General features: G+C 36.8%; 1 protein-coding gene across 1 annotated transcript in view; it reads left to right on the plus strand.

Moving 5' to 3' along the window:
- The window catches only part of LOC131158079 (probable bifunctional methylthioribulose-1-phosphate dehydratase/enolase-phosphatase E1 1), a 71,740-nt gene that overhangs the window by 31,215 nt on the left and 16,827 nt on the right, over nt 1–23,698 (plus strand). The window contains exons 6-11 of the mRNA XM_058112651.1: nt 13,521–13,703; nt 14,156–14,311; nt 15,571–15,720; nt 15,819–15,920; nt 18,377–18,486; nt 18,618–18,736. Of these exons, the coding sequence (XP_057968634.1) occupies nt 13,521–13,703; nt 14,156–14,311; nt 15,571–15,720; nt 15,819–15,920; nt 18,377–18,486; nt 18,618–18,736 (820 nt within the window). The remainder of the gene's footprint in view (nt 1–13,520; nt 13,704–14,155; nt 14,312–15,570; nt 15,721–15,818; nt 15,921–18,376; nt 18,487–18,617; nt 18,737–23,698) is intronic.

Here is a 23,698-nt window from a genome sequence, read left to right on the forward strand (position 1 = left end):
TCACTTGTAACAGGTTCGTCTCTTGTTGGTTTTTGATCTCTTTTGGGCATTCAAATAGAATTGAGCCATGTTAAGTAGTTGCACCCAGTTCTTTTGATCGGCGGTGACGAAATGACAAGTATTCCTCTACTAGCCTGTTGAATGTCTTTGCTTGTGATAGGAAGATGTGAACTAACAATCTAAAAAGTTATGACCAGAAGTTTCATGTGAATCTTGCACCTTGATCATTAATGATGTCTTGAAGAACACCCTAGTACTTCTCAATATGCTTGAAGAATAATTAAGTTGTGTCTTCAGTATTTGGTATGAAAGTATGCACTTTGGAAACCTTTCTATAACCACAAGTATAGATCCCATTTCCTTGACTTTAAGAGGTTGATTAGAAGTTGAGTGAGACATTCACCCATGGTCTTGTTGGTAGTTGAATTGGCCCTGCAATTTGCTTCTATTGGACTTTGTCTTGCTTGCAAGTGTGGTTTTAAATTGTAGTTGTGGGTAACGTCGCTTAAGTGCTTAACAGTTGCAGGTGTTGTAGGACGCGGGAGAAGTGGATGTTACGTAATGGAAGCGATAGTAGTGGCCGTGAATTTTTTTCATGCATGCACAACCATGTCAAAATTGAAGAATAATGATGGAATCCTTTTAAAACATGATTTTTAATGTATTTTGACTGCTTTTATTGAACCTACAAACACTTTTTAAAAGCAAACATTATTTTTATATTCATTTTAGCACATTGTTTACATAAAAAGTCATATATATATATATATATATATATTTTACTATTCACTACTTTTATGGCTAAAAAATTTTGAAATGTAATTGAAGTTGACAACCAATTAATTATCTATATATATATATATATATATATATATATATATATATATTTTGCTATTCACTACTTTAATGGCTAAAAAATTTTGAAATATAATTGAAGTTGACAACCAATTAATTAGAGAAATAAAATGAGTACACACACACACACACACGTATCATCAATATCAATATAATATTACAATACAAGTAGGCAATTTAGGCCGATTAAGCAAATTAATACTAGATAGATAGTAGTATTTCTACGTTGTAATCATTGTATTTAATAGTTGCATATTATTTCATATTTTTAGCAATTTTTTTTTTTTAAACTTTAGTATTCAAAATAACAATAACTAAGCATAGCAATTTAGGCCATTGGGGATTGCAAAATTTAGGCCCATTACTTAAATTAATTAGTTAATCTATAAGCAATATTAATCGTAGTAAATTAGCAATTCAGCATCAAGTATAAAGAATTTAAGATATTTAAAAAATAAAAATATAAGTAGCTAAATTAAGTAAATTTTAAAACTTAGTTAACTAGAATTAAAAAAGAAAAAGGAGGGGGGCGGTATTGGGTTAAATAAATTATACATGCTGGCATGGAAGAGGGGTGGGGTTAAATAAATTATACATGCTGGCAGTGGACACTAGACAAACCCACGAACTGATGAAGAGCAGCAGCAGCACTTGCAGCAGCCAAAAAAGGAGGATTTCTGCCATCTCTTCAAACCCACTTCGGATTCGCCCAAATCCCAAGCTTCCAGCTTGATCTCCTACTTGGATCTACCCAAATCACTTCCAAACAACAACAAATTTCCTCTCAAATGGATAAAATTTCTTATAGAAGGAAGGGGAAGACTGCACTCAACCTTCAGGCAGCTATTTATGGCATAAAATGATATTTTTGCTGCTATAGATCACTAGATCTAAGCTTGACGAGCTTGGGGAAAAGGGGAATTGCAGCAGAAGGCAGAAAAATTGGAAAGAAATGAGATATTTTCCTGTATAAAGGCTGTTGGAAGGTGCATCTGATGTAATGAGGTGTAACAACCCGTAACAGAAGCGGAACGCCCGTTAGGTCTGTTATGGAAGCGTAATGGCCGTTACGGCTGTGAATTTTCTCCAAACCGCTATAGCTGTCTGAAAAGGTATTGGCGCCTTGATTTTCCATTACGTAATGGCTGTTATTGCTTGTGAGTGAGACAGATCTGGGTATAATCAACACCTCATTTAGGATGTGTGGCTTGCCTTTGCTTCAACAATGCCAAAGTCTAGTGTTATCTTTGGTGGCTTGCCGACATGGTGTTATAACACTCCTGTAGCAGTGTCTTTCTTAGGTCCCTAGCTCGAGGAACAACAGTCAGTTATCATGTGTCAAGAGTAAGCCATCCTTTAACGAGAGTTGGCGATCTTTGTGCTCTTCCACCAACTTCACAAGGTTTTGGGCAACTAGATCTTTGACAAGGTTGTCCTTAATGCGCTATGCATTGTTGTGGTAACCTTACCTATTGTCAAACAAGTTACTAGACGAGTGGACTAGAAAAACGAAAAAAACCAAACCAAACTGCAAAACTGAACCAAACCAAACTGATTTCAGTTCTGAATTTTTTATTTTTTGGTTATCGGTTTGGTTCCAGTTCTGCTAATAATAAAGTTTTATTGAGATTGTTGCTTAAATCTTATTGATGAGTATTAAAATTTACATGTTGATTACTATGGAAGAAAAAATATTAATTTGTAGTGACTCTAAAATTTTAAAATGGATTCACTGGTTTGATTTGGTTAACCATTTAGAATGCTTCATATTCAGTTTGTAACCTTGCATTGTTTGGCGAACCAAAACTTTGGTTCGGTTAATGAATCATGGTTCAGTTAACTGAACCATGGCCAATCCTATTATCAATTGCATGGTCACAAGTTTGGCCTTCCGGATTAGTGCATCCGTGACTTGGTTCATTTGACCCATCTTGTGCTTGAAGAAATCAAATTTTGTCAAGAGTTCTTGCCAACAAGACAACTTAGGGGATAACTTTGTGATTTAAGGGCAGCATCAATTGTCTGCAGTCATTGGAGAAATGAGAAGAAATAGAAGAGAGGGAGGAACAGGAGGGAGGAGAGAGGAGATGCTAGGGGGAACTCACGTTCACAACTCAATTCAAATTCAACATCATTTGTCTACGACATGGCTTTCACACACTATTTATAAAAAAGCCTCCACACATGTAATTGCACATTTACACATATATCCTAAAACAACATGAATTATGAACAAATCTGTACGTTACACAAATATTACAAACAACCCCTAAATACACATAATTAGATACTAATTAATAATAAACACATAATAAACTACTAATTAAACCCAACAATTCCTTGACCCAACTCTTTTTAATTATTCTTTGGAAAGGATCCCAAGATCTTGCTTCTTGTCCTACATCACTTAGGTTGTGTAAAAAGTGGATGACAGTCTAGTTATTTGTTTTTTCACCATGAATTATGAATTTAGCAGTTAATGCCGCCACACTAAAGACAAATGAGTCACTAGTTAACTTGTCCTTCTCTTGAGTTGTGTATTTCCATTTAGCTTCACTAAGCTTACGACTCTTGTATGCAAGAGGATGTCCCTCCTTTAAGAAGGCTCACCTGAGGGGATAGTTGGATGCATATGTTTGTACCTTAAAGGGCTTCATGATATTTAGAAGAGCAAGTATTGGATCCTTCATCATGGCTTCCTTCAAGTTATCAAAGGCTCCCTGGTGCTCTAGTGTCAAGTTCCACCCATGACCCTTCTTTAGTAAATCGGTTAATGAGGTAGTCCTCCTTGATTTCCCCTAAAATATTTACGATAGTAATTGGCGAGTTTGAAAAAGGAACATAGTTCATTGATTGTTGTAGGGACTTTCCAATCTTAAATAGCTCTTAGCTTCAACATATCCATCTAGATATGACCTTATTACGTCACATGGTTGAGAAATTTAATACTCTTTTGAGCATAAGAGCATTTATCCTTGTTCACAAATAGGCTATTCTCCTTTAGTCTACCAAACTTCTTCCTAGATGCTCTTGATGTTTTTCTGAAGTAGAAATATAGATAACAATGTCATCAAGGTGTACCGTGACAAACTTGTCGAGGCAGTCAAGAAACACCTAATTTATTAGTGTGCTAAAAGTCATTTGCACATTTGTGAACCCAAGGGGTATCACCAAGAATTTATAAGATCCTTACCACGTCACACAAGTACTCTTTGCCTCGCCACCTTCTACCTGATAGTAGCTTGACCACAAGTCAAGTTTGGTGAAATACTTGGTATGACTTAGCTAATCAAACAAATTAGCAATCAAGATACTCGTTGCACATAGTCACTTTGTCGAGCGCGTAGTAATCCACACATAGATGCATGCTCTCAATATGGGTGCTCTAATCTGTTCTTTGGAAGGTTGTATGTAACGTGCTTCAAATAACTCATCAAGTTGCCTCCATAGTTTTGCGCCATCCGGTATGGCCCTTTAGCAGTAGCTTCACTCCTTGTAATAACTCTATCCCATGCTTCATACCTTGTCATGAAGGCAAGTTGTTCAGTTGCTTATTCAACATCACAACTTGGTAACCCTTTAGCACATCTTGAATTGTTGTAGGAATGAGCTCTTTCACTACATCTTCATCATCACCAACGAAGCAAGTTATGTCTGTTCACCCCTTCTCATTCATTTTTCGAGTTGCATGACAAAGAGGAACTTCTCATTATTTTCTTTCTTCACCATAACTTAAACCATGCAAGGTGTTCACCAATAGACAAAGAAATGTTTCAAAAGGCTCAGTTGAGGCTCACCTTGAAGTTCAATCTAGATACCAAATCCCAGAAAGGTTGACACATTACACACAGAGGTTTAGGCATTTGTAGAAAAGGCATCCCTTTTGTGCCTTTTTAGTTGAGTCTTACACATTTTGGATGTATAATTCTCAAGTTAGATTTGGCTAGAATTTTTAAACATGTTTATACAAAGGAATGTGATTTCTAAAGAACTCTTGATCCTTAATCTTTCCAAAATAATTGAGAGTTTTATCTTAGATCTTAAAAATAATTTGAACTTTGTAATGCTATAGTTATCTCTCGTCATGATATATGTAATGAATTCAAGTTAGCATAAATGGCCAACAAGTAGTTTACAAATTATATTTGATTTTTAAAAACATTTTGTTTGTGATTTTCTTAATCTTTTCTTTATTTTTTAAAATATATGTGATTTAATTACATATTTTTATTTAAAAATAAATTTCCCGAAATGCTTACGCCTTGCCTCTCAAGGGTTAAAACGCTTGCTTTACGCCTTCGCCGTTTAAAACATTAAGAAAAGGGGAACTGTTGGACAACATTGGAACTGTGACTCACTCTAAAAATGAGTAGTGCAAAGGCTATCCCAAGTATAGGAGTTATTTCGTGTAATAATTAACTCAAAAAAGCCAAATTGTCTCCTCAGGGAATGCAAATTAGTTTTAAGCTAGCGCATAACAGTAAAAAGAAAATAAGAACCTGAATTTCAGTTTCGCCGTTTTCACCTTCTCTAACTCCATAATCTCTGCCCTCCTAGCTAATGCAGCAATACGAACCTGAATATTAGTTTCCTCCTTTACCTCATATTTATTTTCTACCACCAATTGCCCTGAGAGGTTGCATCGCCATTGGTGCCCGATCAGATTGTGTATTCCACTGTTGTGCACTTTCAGCCAAGTAATTAAAAAATGCTAGTGCCTCATTTGGTTCCTTGCTGAAGAACTCCCCATTACACATAGTCTGAACAAATTGCTTACAATCAGGAGTGAGGGTAGTATAGAAATAATTTACCAGCCTCTAAGACTCAAACCCATGATACAGACAGATATTTATTAGCTCTTTGAACCTTTCCCAACAAGCCTGGAAGGTTTTATCACCTCTCTGCATAAACTGATTGATTTGCTCCTGTAGGAACTGGGTTCTCTGAAAAGGAAAAAAATTATGTAAGAACTCATGATGCATGTCAGTCCAATCAGAAATAGAGTTAGGTCTTAGAGAATTAAACCAGATATTCGCTTTATTCTTCAAGGAAAAAGGAAATAAATGAAGCTTAACATATTCATCAAATCTTGCTATAGTAATAAAGGTAGTACATGCCAACTCAAAATCTGTCAGATGCTGATAAAGACTCTCATAATTCATCCTGTGGAACTGAGGTATTACTGACAACATACCATGCTTAATTGTGAAATTCGGTGCATTATTTGGCAAAGCAATACAAGATGGTGTGGTGGTGCGTGTAGGCTGCAAAAAGTCTTTCAAAGTGCGTGGTGTAGGTGGAGGTGCAGGTGGATGTTCAGCTATAGTTTCCTCAAAATTCTCTTCAAAAAGATCACTCAAATCAATTTCAGTGTCCTCACTTACAATAGAAATAGGAAACCTACTACCTCTATTAGGTGACAGTTTGTATAACCTATGTAAAATGTCTCTAACCCAAGACATCAAACATCAACCCAAACAGCAGACAATCACTAACATAGTAGCAAACAAGCATGAGTGAAATTTCTTTTGTTAGTTTTTTTTTTTTTTTTGAAAATATTATATTTTTTTTATGTTTTTTTAAATTATGTAAAAAAACCAAAATAAATGGAGAAACACTAGTTTGAAACTAATTCTGGCACTCCCCGGCAACGACGCCAAAAACTTGACTTACTTTAAAAATGAGTAGTGCAAAGGCTATCCCAAGTATAGGAGTTACGTTGTGTAATAATTAGCCCAAAAAGGCCAGATCGTCTCCTCAGGGAATGCAGATTAGTTTTAAGTTAGCACAAAATTGTAAAAAGAAAATAAGAAATCAATTTTACTGAACATGGTTTAGATTCGAAATCTTGGAGTTTTTTAGATTTTTGTGATGAAATTAATCGATGTGAAACCTAAAATGTGAATCTAACATGCATAAACCGACCAAACAACTCACCAATTAAACATTCAAACAACAACTTCAACAAAAATAACTAACTTCAGCTCTGACTTAGGAATTATAAACCAGCTCAACATAATAATGACCTAATAAAAAAAAAATAAAACAAACAAGACTCACTCATTAATAAACTTAACTCAACATGATAATAACTTAAATAAAGAAATAAGGCAACAAGATCTTAAACAAAAACAAATTAAACTATATAACAAACTCAAACAAAATGATGAAATAATAACCTAACAATACTTAAACAAAAATGCTGAATTCAATAACCAACCCAAACTAAATATTAAAAGAAGGAACAAAAATAATAAATAAGCAGTAAGGAATTCTTCAACAAAGAAATAGATTAAACACACTAATTAACTTAAACCAACATTTAACTGAAACACTAAATTTAAATAAAAACAAACTAAGCTCCACAATAATATAACCCAAACTAGATTTAATCGCCTTAAATAAAAAAAAACAAACTGACTTTAATAATAAAAGTAACTCAAATAATATTCAATCCCACAATGACTTTAAAAAGAAAAAAACAAACTAACTTCAATAATGAATATTAAACCAAACAACAGTTAACGTTTAAAACAAAGAGAGAGAGAGAGAGATGTATACCCGACTAAAATAATAAATTAACTCAAAGTTGAAGCATTCAAAATAACAAGTTGAAGGACAAGAAATTAATTAAACTAATACACTACTCAACCAATAAAGTAAACACTGATTTAATTCAACAATAAAATTTTCTGAACAATGTATTCAAAACAAGCATTAAAATAAAGTAAACAGAAGAGAGAGGGAGAGAAGAGAGGAGAAGAGAGAAGAGGAATGGCCATGAGGAGCTTCAGCACAGCAGCTACTGCTGTCTTTCCCCCTGTCCTGCGGCACAGAGGACGCCCCCCAAGGCACACCCACCCCCACACGCCAACTGCTTTTCTTTTTTAACTTTCTAACCCTAGCTTTTCATCTTTACCTTCATGCCCTCACATTTCTTTTACTTTTCCTATTTCAATGCCAGCACCTACTGCCCCTCCTTCATTCCAGCGCACACAACAAGCCCAGCAAAAACACACTTGCATGGCCGGGTCACATCAAGACCCGGTCCACTTCATTTTTTATTTTATTTTCTTTTCTTGTTTCTTCTTTTTTCTTTTTTTTGTTCCGCAGCGCACAAGCCCGATTTTGACTATCTTAAAGCCTGTATCTCTCAAAGCTCAAAATACAAAAGTTGTAGAGCACTTTCTCGGCTTTCCACAACATTTTGAATTGTCTCGATCGGAGCTCGGACGAGAAAGTTACGCCCAGATTACGAAGTAATGTCGATTTTAGCTTCCAATAGTTGCCCTGCAATAAAAAAATACCAAAAATTCGTAAATTACTCAATAAAACCCAAATATTAAATATAGAACACAATGTTAAAATATTGAGAATAATTAGGCATTTCATTAGAAATATAATCCTTAATGTATGAATTAAAACACCTAATTACGCATCTCTGACACGTAATCAAACTGCCTTAGTCTCCCTTGAGAATTCCATTCCAAATATCACTTGTAAATCATCCATTAGAATGTAGTGAAATTCACTTGCCCGTCCCATTGTCCAGGTGTCCCAGTTGTCTAATGACACCACTTGGGCTATAGAGTTAACTGCTTTCATGTGTCTCAAGCCCTTATCCAACTTTAGATTGAGTCGTTGTGCTTCATCCCATGAGACAAATTTGTGGGTTGCCATGGTATTCACCATAGCACGGGTGTTCTTCCCATAGATCCATCTACAAACATTAACCCTTTAGCTTGTGCAGCATGGGCTTTTTTGTTCCATGTCTTATGTGTTATCTTGTTGCATTGTACCCATTGTTAGGCTTTCCTCCTTGTCCGTATCTTGTTCTTTTGTCCTCTTCCCAATGGAAGCTTGCAATGCATTAAGTGATGACTTATGAAAGCAATCATTATGAGGGTCTCAACATAAGAAGCATGCTATCTTGCCCTTACCATCAGATATATTGAAGGTTCGAGACGAGAATGCTTCTTTGAAGTTGATGCCTTGGTGTTGGCTGTCCCACTCTTGGGTTTGCTCTTCTTGAATGACTTTATGTTGTTTCCATATAATTAGCCATTCTCCCTATGTAACGACTCGACCCTTTATGCTGGCCCAGGTGGCTACTAATCATACAAATATACTTGTACCTGTTCAAGATACATAAACAATCCGCCCTAAACAGGGACATACGGGTGTAAATCATACATAATTACGATGTAAATGTTGCGGAAAAACATAAACATCCATTGAGATTTCTACTAGACTTATTCCAGAGTTTACTATTATATCCTCAATATACAATCATCTAGATTCAAAACGAAAACTGCTTATACAACCCCCAGAAGAAAAATGTTCCAACTACATTTAATCCACATATTTTACTTACTTTACTATAATCCAAAAACGATCTTCCAAGTCCCTCGAGCTACTAGGACCGACGTCCCGATGGACATGGAAAATAAGGGTTATATAATGGGGTGAGACACACCTCAGTACGGAAGAAAGTGTTACAACAGTGTGTGACTGCATATATGCACATTTTCATACAAACTCATATAATTGAAACATTTGTTTATAATACTGTAACGTATAACATATATCTGCATAACAAATATTTAAATCATGCATATGATTATTAGAACACCCCCAGCTTGATATGACAAAATGCCTATTTTACCCCATGGCACGGGTTGTGCACTGATTGCCTCCGACAGTGCCCTGTTCGTGCAGACAAAGTCGGGCATCTTATGGTCCGAACGCCCCCTGGTTTATTTTTACCAGCAGCTTACTAACTCCTCGCAGGACAACCATCTCATGTACCCATACTGATTTTCTCATGTATGGTTGCACTTGTACTATCCATACTGATTTTCATAAGTATGGTTGCACTTAACGTGCCGGCATCGGTACCTAGCCCTAGGAGTTTATTTTAACCCCCCTACTGGAGTATTTTTCAACCTCTTTTTTTCAAATGAAGTTTCTTTCAACTTCTTTTCGGTCACAAGCTGTGGTTCCAGTATCATATATACAATTTATAGCAAAATATAGTAACCTGTGCAATTCCAGTATTTTTCACAATTTCATATATTCTCATTTGGTTCAAACCGGTGCCTATCCACTCAGTTTACCCCTCTTTACTGATTCTGCTCGGTGTAACACTGGCCTCTGTTTTTCACATAATCAGTATATCAATATTGGAACTTCGTTCCCATAATCTATATCAATAGTATAGAAAATTCATACATTTCCATTTCAACATATATCACACAACTTTAATCCAAAAATCCGCTAAATGATATAAATCCAGTAAACATTGTTTAAAAGGAAAAGTAAAGAATTCAAACATCTCCTATTACAATATAAATGCAAATAAGTGTTTTTCGTAAAATTTGGAGATTATAAACAAAATCCTTGTTTTTACCAAAAATCGAAGAATTATAAAGTCGGCATTTCTACTCGGTAGAATTTAGCAAATAAACAGTTGAATCATACATGTAAGTATAAACTAGCTTTTTAGCGGTTTAATTTTCCAAATATACTGTTGTAATCAAATTTCCCGTATCTTAAACTCGAAACAAAACTGCGTTCGGAACGATCCAAATCGACAACCCGGAATCCCGAAAACCTAAACCCACAAAACATAATCTTACTATATTTTTTACTACTATCCAAATATCCAATCAAAACTAAGATCAGATCCCTACCTCAATTTTTGGGAAAGACACGAAAATCTCCGAAACGATGATCCGATCCACTAAAATTGTAGAGTTTCCTCTTCTGATCCACGCCGTACCCTCCGTTTTTGGAAACGGATGACGAACGGCGAAGGATCTTAGAGAGAGAGAGAGAGAGAGAGAGCAAATGAGAGAGAGAAAAGAAGAGAATTAATAGAATAAAACCTAAATTAGCCATTAAGTAATCTAAATAAATATCTCCTCCAAGATATTTATATATAAATATCTCAAAATATCTCTTTTCAAAATATCTTCTCCAAATATCTCTTTATTTATTTATTTATTTTATGTTTATTTACTATTTATTATTATTATTATTATTATTATTATTTATTTATTTTTTTAAAATTTTATTTATTTATTTTTTTCTTGGGGTTGGGTTACTACACCCTAGGTAGAGGGGATCCTCTTTGGCGCAGTTTGTCAAGTTTTCGTGGCAGCCTGTGCAATAGGTAAATCTTGAATTCTTTGTTGATGAAGTTAACTCCCGCCTGCAGTTTCAAGAAGGAAATAGAATAGCTTGTCTTCGTCTTTCATGTCCCAAATATATGACATCAAAGCACATAACTGTTTACAATATTCTCCTACTATTTGGTATATTCAGGATCTCAGAGTTTGTGTCGAGCATGGCACTCAACATTCTCAAGAAATAATTTGCCCTTGAGCTCTCTCCTCAACTCTTCTCACCTGTTATAAATCTCATACTTGGTATGCTACCACAGGTTGACATCCCCACTCAAGTACATAGTAGCCGTGGATACTTTCACCTCCTCTGAGTTGGCATTAAATCGCATGAAAGTATTGCTCCATGTCAAATAATAAGTTCTCCAACTCCTTCATTGCTTTGCATCACGTGCGGCACAAATGCTCTTGGTTTTGGTATCCTTGCTCTATCATATTCCACCCTCGTAGAATTGGCATTCTTGAGAGCATGAATGATGAGGTTTAGCTTGACTATAGGCTCACTCATCTTTTTCTTTTTTAGGTAGAGCTTCCATTGTAGAAAATTCATCAACGGAACCTTGTTGCTGTTTTTGGGATCCCTCCAATGCATCAACACAGTCCTTAAGTTTGGCCACCCTTATGGCCACATGGTTGACGGTCTTGACTTGCGCCTCTAGTGCGTCAAGTCTCTCTTTGTATTAGTGCACAACATGGTTCTCCCACAGATGCTTCACATTAAACACAATCTGAAGGCAGTTAAATCATGAAGCAATTAACCAACTATCACTGGCCGAACACTTCACACTGTGTGAAGGGCCATGCAGCACTAGTTGTAGCACACAAGCTTATCATCCAAAAGTAGACCACATATTCACCTCGTGAACAAGTTCATAATGATTGAATGCAAATTACGCGGAAATAGTAAGCAAGGATGAAATTGAACACAAGTCAAGTGATAAACCATAAAACAATGCACTTCATTTTATTACACTTCCGTAGGCAATGTGTGTTTGGTGGGGGTGGCAAATAGGCTAAACATGTTTACAAAAGTTCGTGAGTTATGCAATGAATGATGAACACTCACCCTACCCTAAATGCTTTCTATGCTTATCTCACTCTAGCACAAGGAAACATCAAATCGCTGAGGAGTCATACACTCCTTTTTCATTAAGGCATTACGCTATCTAAAGAATAAAACCTACACTTGCATTTACTCACCCAATGTTCGAAAAACAGGAGCCCTGACCAAGCTTGGCTTGTGACACCCGGTGATGGAATTATGTTGACATTTGTGCCAAACTGAAGTGATGATGGGACTTAGGAGTGTAGCAGTGCAGGTGGCTAATGGTGGAGGCCACAGTAGCAGCAGCAGCAGTGGCAATTGAGGAAGAAGTGGTAGTTGTGTAGGGCTAACAATATTAGTTGGAAGGTAATGGCAGTGGTTGTAGTGTGATTGTCGTAGTGGCAGTAGAATTATCTTTATGGCGTTATTGGTGGCAAATTTGACAATAATTAAGAAGCACTAAGGAACGGTGGTGGAGGTAGTCATTGGGGTGATTGTATTGTGCTGGTAATGGTGATTGTGACATTTGTTATGGGAGTAGTCAAGGATAAAGAAAGGATTTCACAATTGGGGTGCTGAAATAAGAGACTTAAAAAGAGAGAAAACCAAAATATAACATTCATACTTATGGCAATAGGTAAAAAGAAAAAGATGAATATTGAATTCATGTTTTTAGTTTTTTTAAGTTTGCAGATTGTTGGATTGTGTTAATTATAATTTCTTTTTTTGTTTTGGGGGGGGTGGGGGTAAGAGAAAGAAGAAAGAAAAGAAATATGGCTGAAAAAAAGAACATATTAAATCAAGATAATGTTGAAAAAAAAATTAGTACTTCATTTTTTTTTTAAATTTGTCAAATAAAAATAGTAAAACAAGACAACTATAATATTGAAAAAAATACTACTATTTTATTTTTGTTTTTAAATGTGTCCTATTCTTTCTGCGATCACTGGCTTGCCTTGCTCTAAATTGTAGCTTTTATTTTATTTTATTTTAGTTTTTTTTTGGGGGGTGGGGGTGGGGTTACCCCTATTGGCCCTCCCTCGCTTCATCCTTGGAAACATGATGACTATCAAATGTTGGTGGCAGCAATTATGGCAGTGGCATTCATGCTTGAACCAAGAACCAAAATTGTTGCCTAGTGTGGTATAATGTAGCTAGATCTTACCCATGGAAACCTTTTAGCATCTTTCTTGCATCCATTTGCATTTTGTTATTGTTGCTAATCAGAGTATTTTGCATGCTGATAATTGAATGGCTATATTAATGTGGCTACAGTCTACAGCTTGCACGAAATCAACTGCATGTATATCTGCTTGTTTACTAGTTTTTATTTGCGTGTGCATATAGTTCTTTTTCCTATGACAGCGAGATGGAGGTTGTTTTAAATTTCAGAGGTTATTTGGCAGATAACTTTCATTTTGGACCTTATTTTTCAGGCTGAATGCTATCACTATCTCTTTGATGCTGCTATCAAGCTTCATCAAGTAGGCCTGGACTGGTCTACTCCAAATCATGGTCCCATTCAGGTTGTTAGAGGAGTTTTAGGAGATGGTGGGAACATAAACATGTCTGTGAAGGTTGGGACTCAAAATGCAAATCATGAAATTGAGCCATCATGGGTAAGTCCTTAATAAGTTTCCCCATCAATGGAACTATTTTGTTCAGCACTCAATATAATTCCTGAATGCAAGATCCTCTTTGGCCTATTTTTTTGGTAGACCAAAGCTGGAACTAAACGAAATAGAAGAGAACACCCAAGAAATAAACAAAACAGAACACCCCACCTTCTTTGACCCTTTCTAGATTATTAAATTCTCTCTCTCTCTCTCTCTCTCTCTCTCTCTCTCTCTGTTTTTTGAAGTGGGGCCTTTCAACAATCCACACCCCATCCCTGATCCCTCACACCCTGAATTGAACCTCTGTGGCTTGATGGTGTCCTTATCAGTGTCCCTGAGGCAAACCAAACTTATAAATCATCTCTATGGTTTGGAGGATTCGTGAGTTTTCATTGCTTTCATGTGCAATCCTTGCTACAGATGGAATATATTACCTTTAATCTGTATTGTTGCAGCGTTGCATTGTTCTTGATATTGAAGGGACTACTACTCCCATATCATTTGTTAGTGATGTTCTTTTTCCATATGCCCGTGATAATGTGGGGAGACACTTGAGTGCAACATATGATACTGAAGAAACTCAAGAAGATATTAAGTTATTGTGCTCTCAGGTAAGAATTTTGTGTATCATTCTTGATCAATGATGATGGTTTCAGAGTGACTTGCAGGCTAATGGTGGCTTGTAACATGGACCACTTTGTATGTCATTCTCTATGCCGAAAGGAACACTCCCATTTGGTAGACACTTGATGGACAAAAACTGCTTTAATTTCTTTTAGAACTTAGAAGCCTAAAATTTATGGCTATTAATATCAGCATGACACCTTATATTGTCAGTTGTCACTAATGCTTTAATAATATTTATGTGATTAATGAAATCTGCACATAAAGAATAAATGATTAAAAGGAAAAAGATTCTGTTGTAGGGACCATCCTGATTAGAATTAAAGTATAGTGGACTCTTCTAAATTCTTTAGTGTTTTGGATCTTGGATACAGTAGAACAAGAAGCTAAATTATTTGATCCACTAGGAGCTTTGCGTACTAGATGCATCAAATAGCTGTGGAACAATGCTTCCCACTTCCCTGGGGTGGTAGACATCATGGAACTGCTCATTGTCTGGCAATCAAAGAGCTCAAGCTTATGAAGTCCAGAAAATCCACATGCTGGACTGTGCGTAATGATGGTTCATTCCAAGATCTTGCTCATGTTTTCCTAAAGAACCCCCTCTTTTACATTGATACTCCTAAACTTTGTTCAACTTCTGGTAGTAAGGTAAACATCTTGAGTTTATATCTAGCAGAAAATGTTCAATGAAAAAAAAAAAATCAACATTCCTCCCCTTTACCTAGTGAGAGGACCTGTGTACCCTGAACATCTTCCCTGCACTTTGCAATCAATTGCATGAACAATTGATGTACCAGGCCAAAAACTTGTGGCTTAGAAGAAAGACCTGGTGCACCTGCTTTTGCAGATGTCAATAATTAGCACATAAATATTCTATTCTCCAGACTAAAACTAGATATGGGCAGGACAAAATATTTTCAACTGAGTGATGGTTCAAAGGTTGGTGCTACTTAGGGAATCGTATTGTGTGAATTAGACATTTCATTTATCCCAATATGTGTATCATGGAATGAGCTTTTATCTGCTCCAGTTAGCAGCTATTGATTAGCCACTGTCCTGATTATTACTCATTATATAATCTATAAAGCAAAGTTGCATGTTGGTTTGCTGTACAGTTTCTGTTTTGGCTAGAGAATTGAGATTTTTACCTTTATGCTCCATTTATCCATCTGGAGGTGTTAGGATTGAATATTTTGAAAGCGAGGATTGTGACTTGTTAAAAATTTTCAACATTCTTTTCTAGGTTCTAGATGATTTAGAGCAAGGAGTTGTTGGTGCTGTGCCCATCCCGCCTCTCGATGCTGGGAAGGAGGAGGTGATTGCTGCTTTAGTTGAAAATGTGGAAGCAATGATCAGAGCTGACCGGAAGATAACAGCCTTAAAACAATTACAAGTAAGGAAAATGAGACTCAGAAAATATATGCTTGTTATGTGTATCTTGGAAGTTGGAACTTAAGTAAGTTAACTTACATTTATTTACATTTTACACAGGGTCATATATGGCGAACTGGATTTCAGAATAATGAATTAAAGGGAATAGTTTTTGATGATGTACCAAAAGCTTTTGAGAAATGGCATGCTTCTGGTGCAAAGGTTACCTAAGCTTTTTCTTTTCTTTTTTATTTTCATATATATGCGTGTGCATGTGTGTGTTGCTGTGGATGTGCTGTCATTTCTTTATTTGTCATTTTCTGAGTATGCATTAATGCCATATGTTTTTGTCGCACATCCACTCAATTGATGTGTTTATGAATAGCTAGAATCAGGGATGCAAATGATTAAAGCCGCTCATGAGTGGCTTGGGAGCTTGGCTCGGAAAAAACTTGTTTGGGCTCATTTATTATCTAAATGAGCAGTTCCGAAATCCAGTTTTCAGGATCGTTTAGTAAACGAGCCGAGCCTGAACACAGTTGGGCTTGGCCTGTTTTGGCTTGTGAACTGCTTGATTACAGGCTCAATTGGGCTTGTTTATTCGGCTTGATTTAGGCTTATTAATAGGGTCAACTAAAGTTTGGAGTGGGCTAAGTGCTTATCATTATAAGTAGGCCAAGCCCAATTGCAAGGCTAAGGCCCAAGGACCAAGTCTGACAAGCTGCATGCTGCACCTACATGTAGAGCTTAAATAATACGAATCAAAAATGAGCCGAGCCCAAGCTTGAACCTGAGCCAATTATTTAAATTCCAATCTGAGCTCGATCTTGACTCTCTGAGCTCGAGCCGAGCCAGAGCCCAAGCTGAACTTTTCCTCTACCGAGCCAAGCCTGAACATGCTGAAGCTTGGCTCGGCTTAGCCCTATGTAGAATATTTGTTGTAAGTTTTTTCTTTGGCAAAAGAATGCGCTACTTAGGTTTATTTTAATAATGGACTGTCATACATATGTATTTTGCCTATTTAGTGTGAGTAAACAAGTTCATATAAAAAACGAAGTGTACATCCATGTGTAGTGGTTTTTTGCTTCTTGAGGGTGCAATATACTTGCATTTTTGTTGAAATTATACATGGCCATAAAGTCAAAGGAGGTGTTGTCAGTTTGAGAAGGGAGTCAGCTTCTTTTCATTTTTTTCCTTTTTATTTTATAGATATGGCTGCTCAAGTGAATATACTTAGCAGGCACAGTATGTGGGGAGCTGGTTATGCTGTTGAACATACAGGGTTTGTGCTTTCTGGTTCTGGTTTGGTGGGGGTAAAAAACCAAAAATTGCACAGAAAATAGTCTTTTTGGGCTTTTCTACTCTGGCAGAGGGGGGTTGTTGGAATTTACACAGAGTTATGATATTTTCTGTGTGTCCGTGCGTATTAAAGGATATTTTGGACTTTTGGGTGATTGGGTCAGGCACAGACTCTGTAATGTCCATTTTTCCAAGTAATGTATTGGTCTTTCACTTTCTCTTATGCGGTAAGCCCCTATGTTTCTGTCATTGGGTTGTAGACTTAATCTTTTGTGTAACCAATATTGGATTATCAGCTTATTTCTTTAAATGTGTGTGCCTGTGCGTGTGCATGTGCGAGCATGTGTGTGCATGTGTGTTTTCAATTGATAGAGCTATTAATGGAATGCATTCATGTTCCCCCTACTTCTCATATTTTTTGTACCTGTACTGTTTTCATTTCTTTAGGCTGTATCAAAATAACATTTTCATATGAATTTGACACGGAGAGCCATATGATACCAAGTTTTCAGGTTCCAACTCCTGTCTTCCATGGCAAATCAGTTTGTCAGTGTTAAGGAAAAAATTATAAAGTGGATACGGCTTCATATGCTTGTCAGCATTCTTGCTGTTTCTTTTTTTGATTTTCTTTTTACACTGAATTAGGGTTGCTAAAATACTTTTTTGGAACTTTAGAATCCTATTAAAAAAATTCCTCCCAAAAAAGTTGGCTCACCCTGCCCGTGTGTGTTCTTAGTTGATATATCTATTAATGGAATGCATTCATGTTCCCTTAAGTTTCCCCTACTTCTCATATTTTTGTAGCTACTATTGTCAATTTTTTAAAGCCGTAGTGATATATCATTTTCATATGAAATTGACAGAGAGAACCTTATGATACTGTCATTTATAAGTTTTTGGGTTCCAACTTCCCATGTTCTATGGAAATCGGTTTTGTTAGTGTTAATGAAGAAATTATGAAGAGGATACAGATTTATATGCTTGCTGATGCTCTAGCTGTTTTTTTATTCAATTTTTTTGGGACTAAATTAGGGTTGCAAAAATACTTCTTTTATAACTCAAAAATCTTATTGAAAAATTCCTCCCAAAAAAATATGGCTAACCCTGCCCATAGGCTAATAGATGATATCCGTTCACATGCTAAGTGAAGAAACACCCTGCACACAAGGTTAGGCCATATCAGGGTGGGGAGGGATGATGTATTTAGCCTTCCACATTTGGAAAGACAGTTTTTGTGACTTGAATGTGTGACTTTTATGTTATTATTATTTTTTTGAAAAAAGAAATTTAGGTAAGCTTCTTTTTTGCTGGATTTCCTCGACTCCTTAACCATATATGATGTTCCATGTGCAATGTTAATTACTATTCTCTTCCAACAGGTTTATATATATTCCAGTGGTAGTAGGTTGGCACAAAGGCTTTTATTTGGGAATTCAAACTTTGGGGATTTAAGAAAATATTTATGTGGATTTTTTGACACAACAGTGGGGTAAGTTCTTTAACTTCCTGTAATGCACTTTCTCTTTAAAGTCATTTCTCTAAAACTACTGAATTAACCCAAGAGAAACTTTCCTCCTCTCTTTCCCCCTCAATCCCTTTATGTCCCTCTCTCTCGTGCAGGAACAAGAAGGAGACTCAGAGTTATGTAGAAATCGCTGAGTCAGTTGGAGTAGATATGCCATCAGAGATTTTATTTGTGACAGATGTCTTTCAAGAAGCTGTAGCTGCTAAGGCGGCAGGTAATGAGCTACTTATGGTTTTGATTTTCCATAAATGCTCCTTGGGATCTTGTAGAGACCTACCGGCATATGTTCTTGTTTAATGTCCATCCATTTAAACACTTTGATAAATTCAAGTGCCTTTGGAGATGACATGGAAGTGAAATTGTTTCTTCTACCTTTCTACCCTGGGAATAATTTCATATGTGTTCCAGTGTGTTCACATTGATCATAAAACACCAAATTTGGTAATTTATTATGGAAACATCAACAAGATAAGTATTGGTATATTTATTGAAAATCCTAACGTGATATTGTTTTTTTAAATATCTGGAAAAACAAATGTGCTATTGAAACCCAAATGACAGACTTCAATGCATTTGATTCCTTTCTGTGTGACATATTAACTGCTCCCACTTTTAAACTAAAATCATTTTATGATTTCAAGAATTGGGATTGTATTGAATCTATTGATGATTCCAGGCTTTAATAATTTTATTCTCTAGGACAAAATGCACTGCACTCTCCTGAGTTCTTGAAAAGGATTGGAGATGTTGGAAAAGTTGTCTTTGGTTTATGTTGTCAAATAAAAATAAAATGAAAAAAATAATAAAACTGTAATAGCAAATTATATATAGACGAAATAAAATGTATCAATTAAAATAAGACAGAAGCAAGCCTATATGAGTCACTACGAACTCGTGTTTCCAAAGATGATTCAGCCTCTCCACACTTAAGTTTTTGATGTCTCATAAACTCCAAGATAAAACCAAGATGCTCTCAGCATTGTCCGCCTACCATCAACACATTGACAAGTAGAGTGAACAACCCAAATTGGCATTGCTAGTATTGCCCATATTATTATAAATATATGAAGTACAAAAAAACACTTAAAAGACATCTAGAAATATATATATATATATATATATATATAATCTTATAATATAATGATTTAATTAAAATTTTATTTTTGAAATCATATCCCATGCATCATGAGCCAAGCTTGTTCAGAACATTATATTTACCTGTGACCATTTGTCTCGTGTGCTTGGGATGGGTTACCATCATATATATATTAGTGTAGGGTTATTTTCCAAAGATAGTTTTTCCCTAGGCTAAATAAGGGAGTATGACTCCTAGAACACATTGATGTTTCATGGTGTCAGAGTGAGAATTGCATAGAAAGCTCTTTAGGGGAGGGTGAGTGTTCATCAATTTGTAAAACTCACTAGTCATTGTAAATGTGTTTAGCCTACTTGCATCCCTCGCTAGACACGCATTGTTAACGGAGGTGTTGCTTAATGAATTATATTGCTTGGATGTTTACCGCTTGCATGCCATTGCTTTCATGAATTGCTTAATGCTTTTGCCTACATTTCTTTCAATGACAATGAGTTGGTAAATTGTGGTAAACTTTAGGTTGACTAGTTAAACAAAAGTGCTTTAGCTAGCACCGCATGGTCCTTCTCATAGGTGTGAAATATTCGGCCTATGGCACTTGGTATTAGAGCTTGGTTAATTGCTACGTGAATTTAGTTGCCTCCGTTGTGGATTGGGAAAGCTTTGGTAAGTGACCATGCCGACCAATGTCGAGAGAATTGGTGTGCTAGAAGCATAGGCTGAGACGGTAGCCAACAATGTGGTCATAGAGATGGCCCGACTTAATGAACATGTTGATGAATTGGAGGGATCACAAAGACATCAACAAAGTTCCATGATGGAATTGTTAGAGGACCTTCACCATGCTGTAGAGATCTTTCAGGCCGAGATAGTTGATTTTAATGCAAAGGTGAATGTGATGGTTCTTGTTGTGGGAAACTCTTAACACTTGAGTTTAGCAGAACCAAGGTACCAGAACCCAGGACGTATAAGGGTGCTCGTGATGCCAAAGAGTTAAAGAACTTCTTGTTTGATATGGAGTAGCAATTTCGCACTATGAGGGCGGACTCAGAACATGTGAAAGTGAATATTGCAACTATGTACTTGGTTGGTGATGCTAAACTGTGGTGGCATACCAAGTACAATGAGATTAAGAATGGCCGTTGCGTCATTGATTGTTGGGCAGAGTTGAAGAGAGAAATCAAGGTCCAGCTGCTTCCTAAAAACGTTGAGTACAATGCTAGAAGAAAGTTGAGATGCCTTAAGCATAGTAAGTCAATCAGGGAATAGATAAAAAGGTCAAGACTTATCTATCACACAAGCTGCCGCAGAACACTTGACTGACTATGTTGGAGATAATTCCACTTCGTCCAAAGAGAGTGGTGTGGGTGGAATCAGTGGAAAGTCTTCCAAGAAGGGCAAACCCAAAAATTGGGGAGTCGACAGTAAGGCGTCAACTTCAAAGTAAGCTTCGTTGTCTCAAGCATCCAATATATCCAATGGTAAGGGTAAGATTTCATGCTTCTTATGTTGAGGCCTTCACAAAGTTGTTGATTGCCTTCACAAGTGTTCAATTAATGTCTTACAAGCTTCCATCATTTTGGGGGGGGGGGGGGGGGGGGGGGGGGGGGGCGCACTAGATGATGATTATTAGCAACACACTCCCCTCAATCAATTCCATCCATGAAGACATCAATTCCATCCATGAAGACACTTCAACAAATCCTTCACTAATTAAAGAAGAATTCAAACATTCAAACTGTTGCTGCATACTTATTGAAGATCTGATTCCAATCTTCAAGGAGCCGAATTTTTGAAATTCAAAATACCACAACTGTATCATTCATCCCCTATAAATACTACCCTTTGTATAGCCTAAGTGTTCACGTTGCCACATTTTTTTTTGAAATAAAATTATTTTTTTCTTCTTCCAAATTCATTGTGTTTCTAATTTTCTTTATGGTATCAAAGCTTGTGTGAACACTAGGCAAAAACCCTTTTACAGTTCTTGCGACGTTCAACCTTCTTGCTTATCTTCCACTCCATTTCTTTTGCATCCTTCTTTTTTTATTTTTCATGGCTACATTATCCCTCAATGTTGGCAACCTCATCAGCCCTCAATTTTGAAACTCCATATTATGCATTACATGGAACCCATTCGGTTTACTCCTCACTTCGAACCTTTGGGTCTAAGTGTTTTCCCTACACTTGGGATACGCATGTCACAAGTTTGACCCCAAAACACTTCTCTGCATTTTTGTTGGTTACAACAACTAACACAAGGCTTATTAATGTATTCATCCATCAAGTAGGAAAATTTTTATTTCTCGGCATGTTGTCTTTGATGAGCTGGTTTTTCCCTGTAAGTCTACACACACCACCTACTTGACAACAGCAACACCACACTTAGTATTTTTGTCACTTGGTTACCTAACAATACCACTCACTCGCTTGGAGACTCAGCCATAGACCCATCCACATCTCCATGGGTAAGTACCTTACCACCATCCCAAGATGCAGCAACATCCATCTCGCAAAATTCCACATCAACTGACCCTCCATCTTTGCCTCTTCACAGCATAGTGTCTCCAACTACTACTGATGCCTTAGCACAGACTTCGCGTGCATTACCTCATAGCATAGCTTCACCAACCATGTCACTGCCCCATGACTCACTACCACCTGATAAATTAGCAATATCCCATACCATAGATCCACAACTCGTGCTTGAATCAGTGACGCCATCTCACCAACACCCTATCCCTTCAGGACAAACACACTCTATGGTCACTCGGTCTAAACTTGGTATAGTCAAACCCAATCCAAAGTACGCCTTGAATTCTCACATCGACCACCATTCCCTGTGAACCTTATAAGATAAAGGCAGCCCTAGCACACCCTGGTTGGATAGCAGCCATGAACGAAGAACTCACTCCCCTCCATCAAGACAAGACCCGGACACTTGTTCCTTGCACACCTCACATGCATATCATTGGTTCCAAATGGGTGTTTAAGTCGAAACTCAAACTCGATGGCACCTTAGATCGACTTAAGGCACGCCTGGTTGCCAAAGGGTACCATCAAATTGATGGCGTTGACTACACTGAAACTTTTTCCCCCATCATCAAACTTGGCATCATACATATGATTATAACAATAGCTTTCAATCGACAGTGAACTATTTGTCAATCAGATGTCAAAAATGCCTTCTTGCATGGTCTCATTTCTAACAATCTATATATGCAGCAGCCACCAGGGATGGCTGATCCACATCATCAAATATATGTTTGTAAACTACAACGCGCACTCTATGGCTTAAAACAAGCACCCCGTGCTTGGTTTGATCAGTTTAGTGCTTTTCTCCTTAAATATGGTTTCTTCTGTAGCTTGGCCGACCCTTCCGTATTTGTTCTTCACTCTGATTTTGGCTCCCTAATTTTACTTCTTTATGTGGACGATATATTACTCACGGGCTCTACTCCAACACTTGATACATCTTTCATTCGGCTCCTAAGTAGTGAATTCGCGATGAAAGACTTTGGGCCTATTCATCACTTCCTTGGTATAGAAATCACTCCAACACCCAGTGGGCTTCATCTATCCCAATCATACTACGCTCTCACTATTCTTGGATGCTCCAACATAGTTGATTGTAAACCCATGAGTACACCACTTGAAGCTAAAACTAAACTTCCTTCCAATGACACTCTCATAAAAAATGCTACCCATTGTATAGCCTAAGTGTTCACGTTGCCACATTTTTTTTGAAATAAAATTATTATTATTATTATTTTCAAATTCGTTATGTTTCTAATTTTCTTTAATGATGAGGATGAAGAGGATACTTGGAGGATGGGTGCAATGCGGTTAGTGAATGCATTGGAGAGGCAGGAAAAAGAACTAAAAGTTACACATGCGAAAGGGTTGATGTTTGTGGACTAGAGGATTAATGGGAAGAGCACTCGTGCTATGGTTGATACTGGGGCTACCCATAACTTTGTTTCACAAACAAAAGTAAGGAGACTTAACTTATCCTTGTAGAAAGATTTAGGACGCATAAAAGTAGTAAAATCTATAGCCTGGCCAGAGTAACAAAGCAAATCA

The sequence above is a fragment of the Malania oleifera genome, chromosome 1 (genome assembly GCF_029873635.1).
Source record: "Malania oleifera isolate guangnan ecotype guangnan chromosome 1, ASM2987363v1, whole genome shotgun sequence".
Classification (NCBI taxonomy): domain Eukaryota; kingdom Viridiplantae; phylum Streptophyta; class Magnoliopsida; order Santalales; family Ximeniaceae; genus Malania; species Malania oleifera.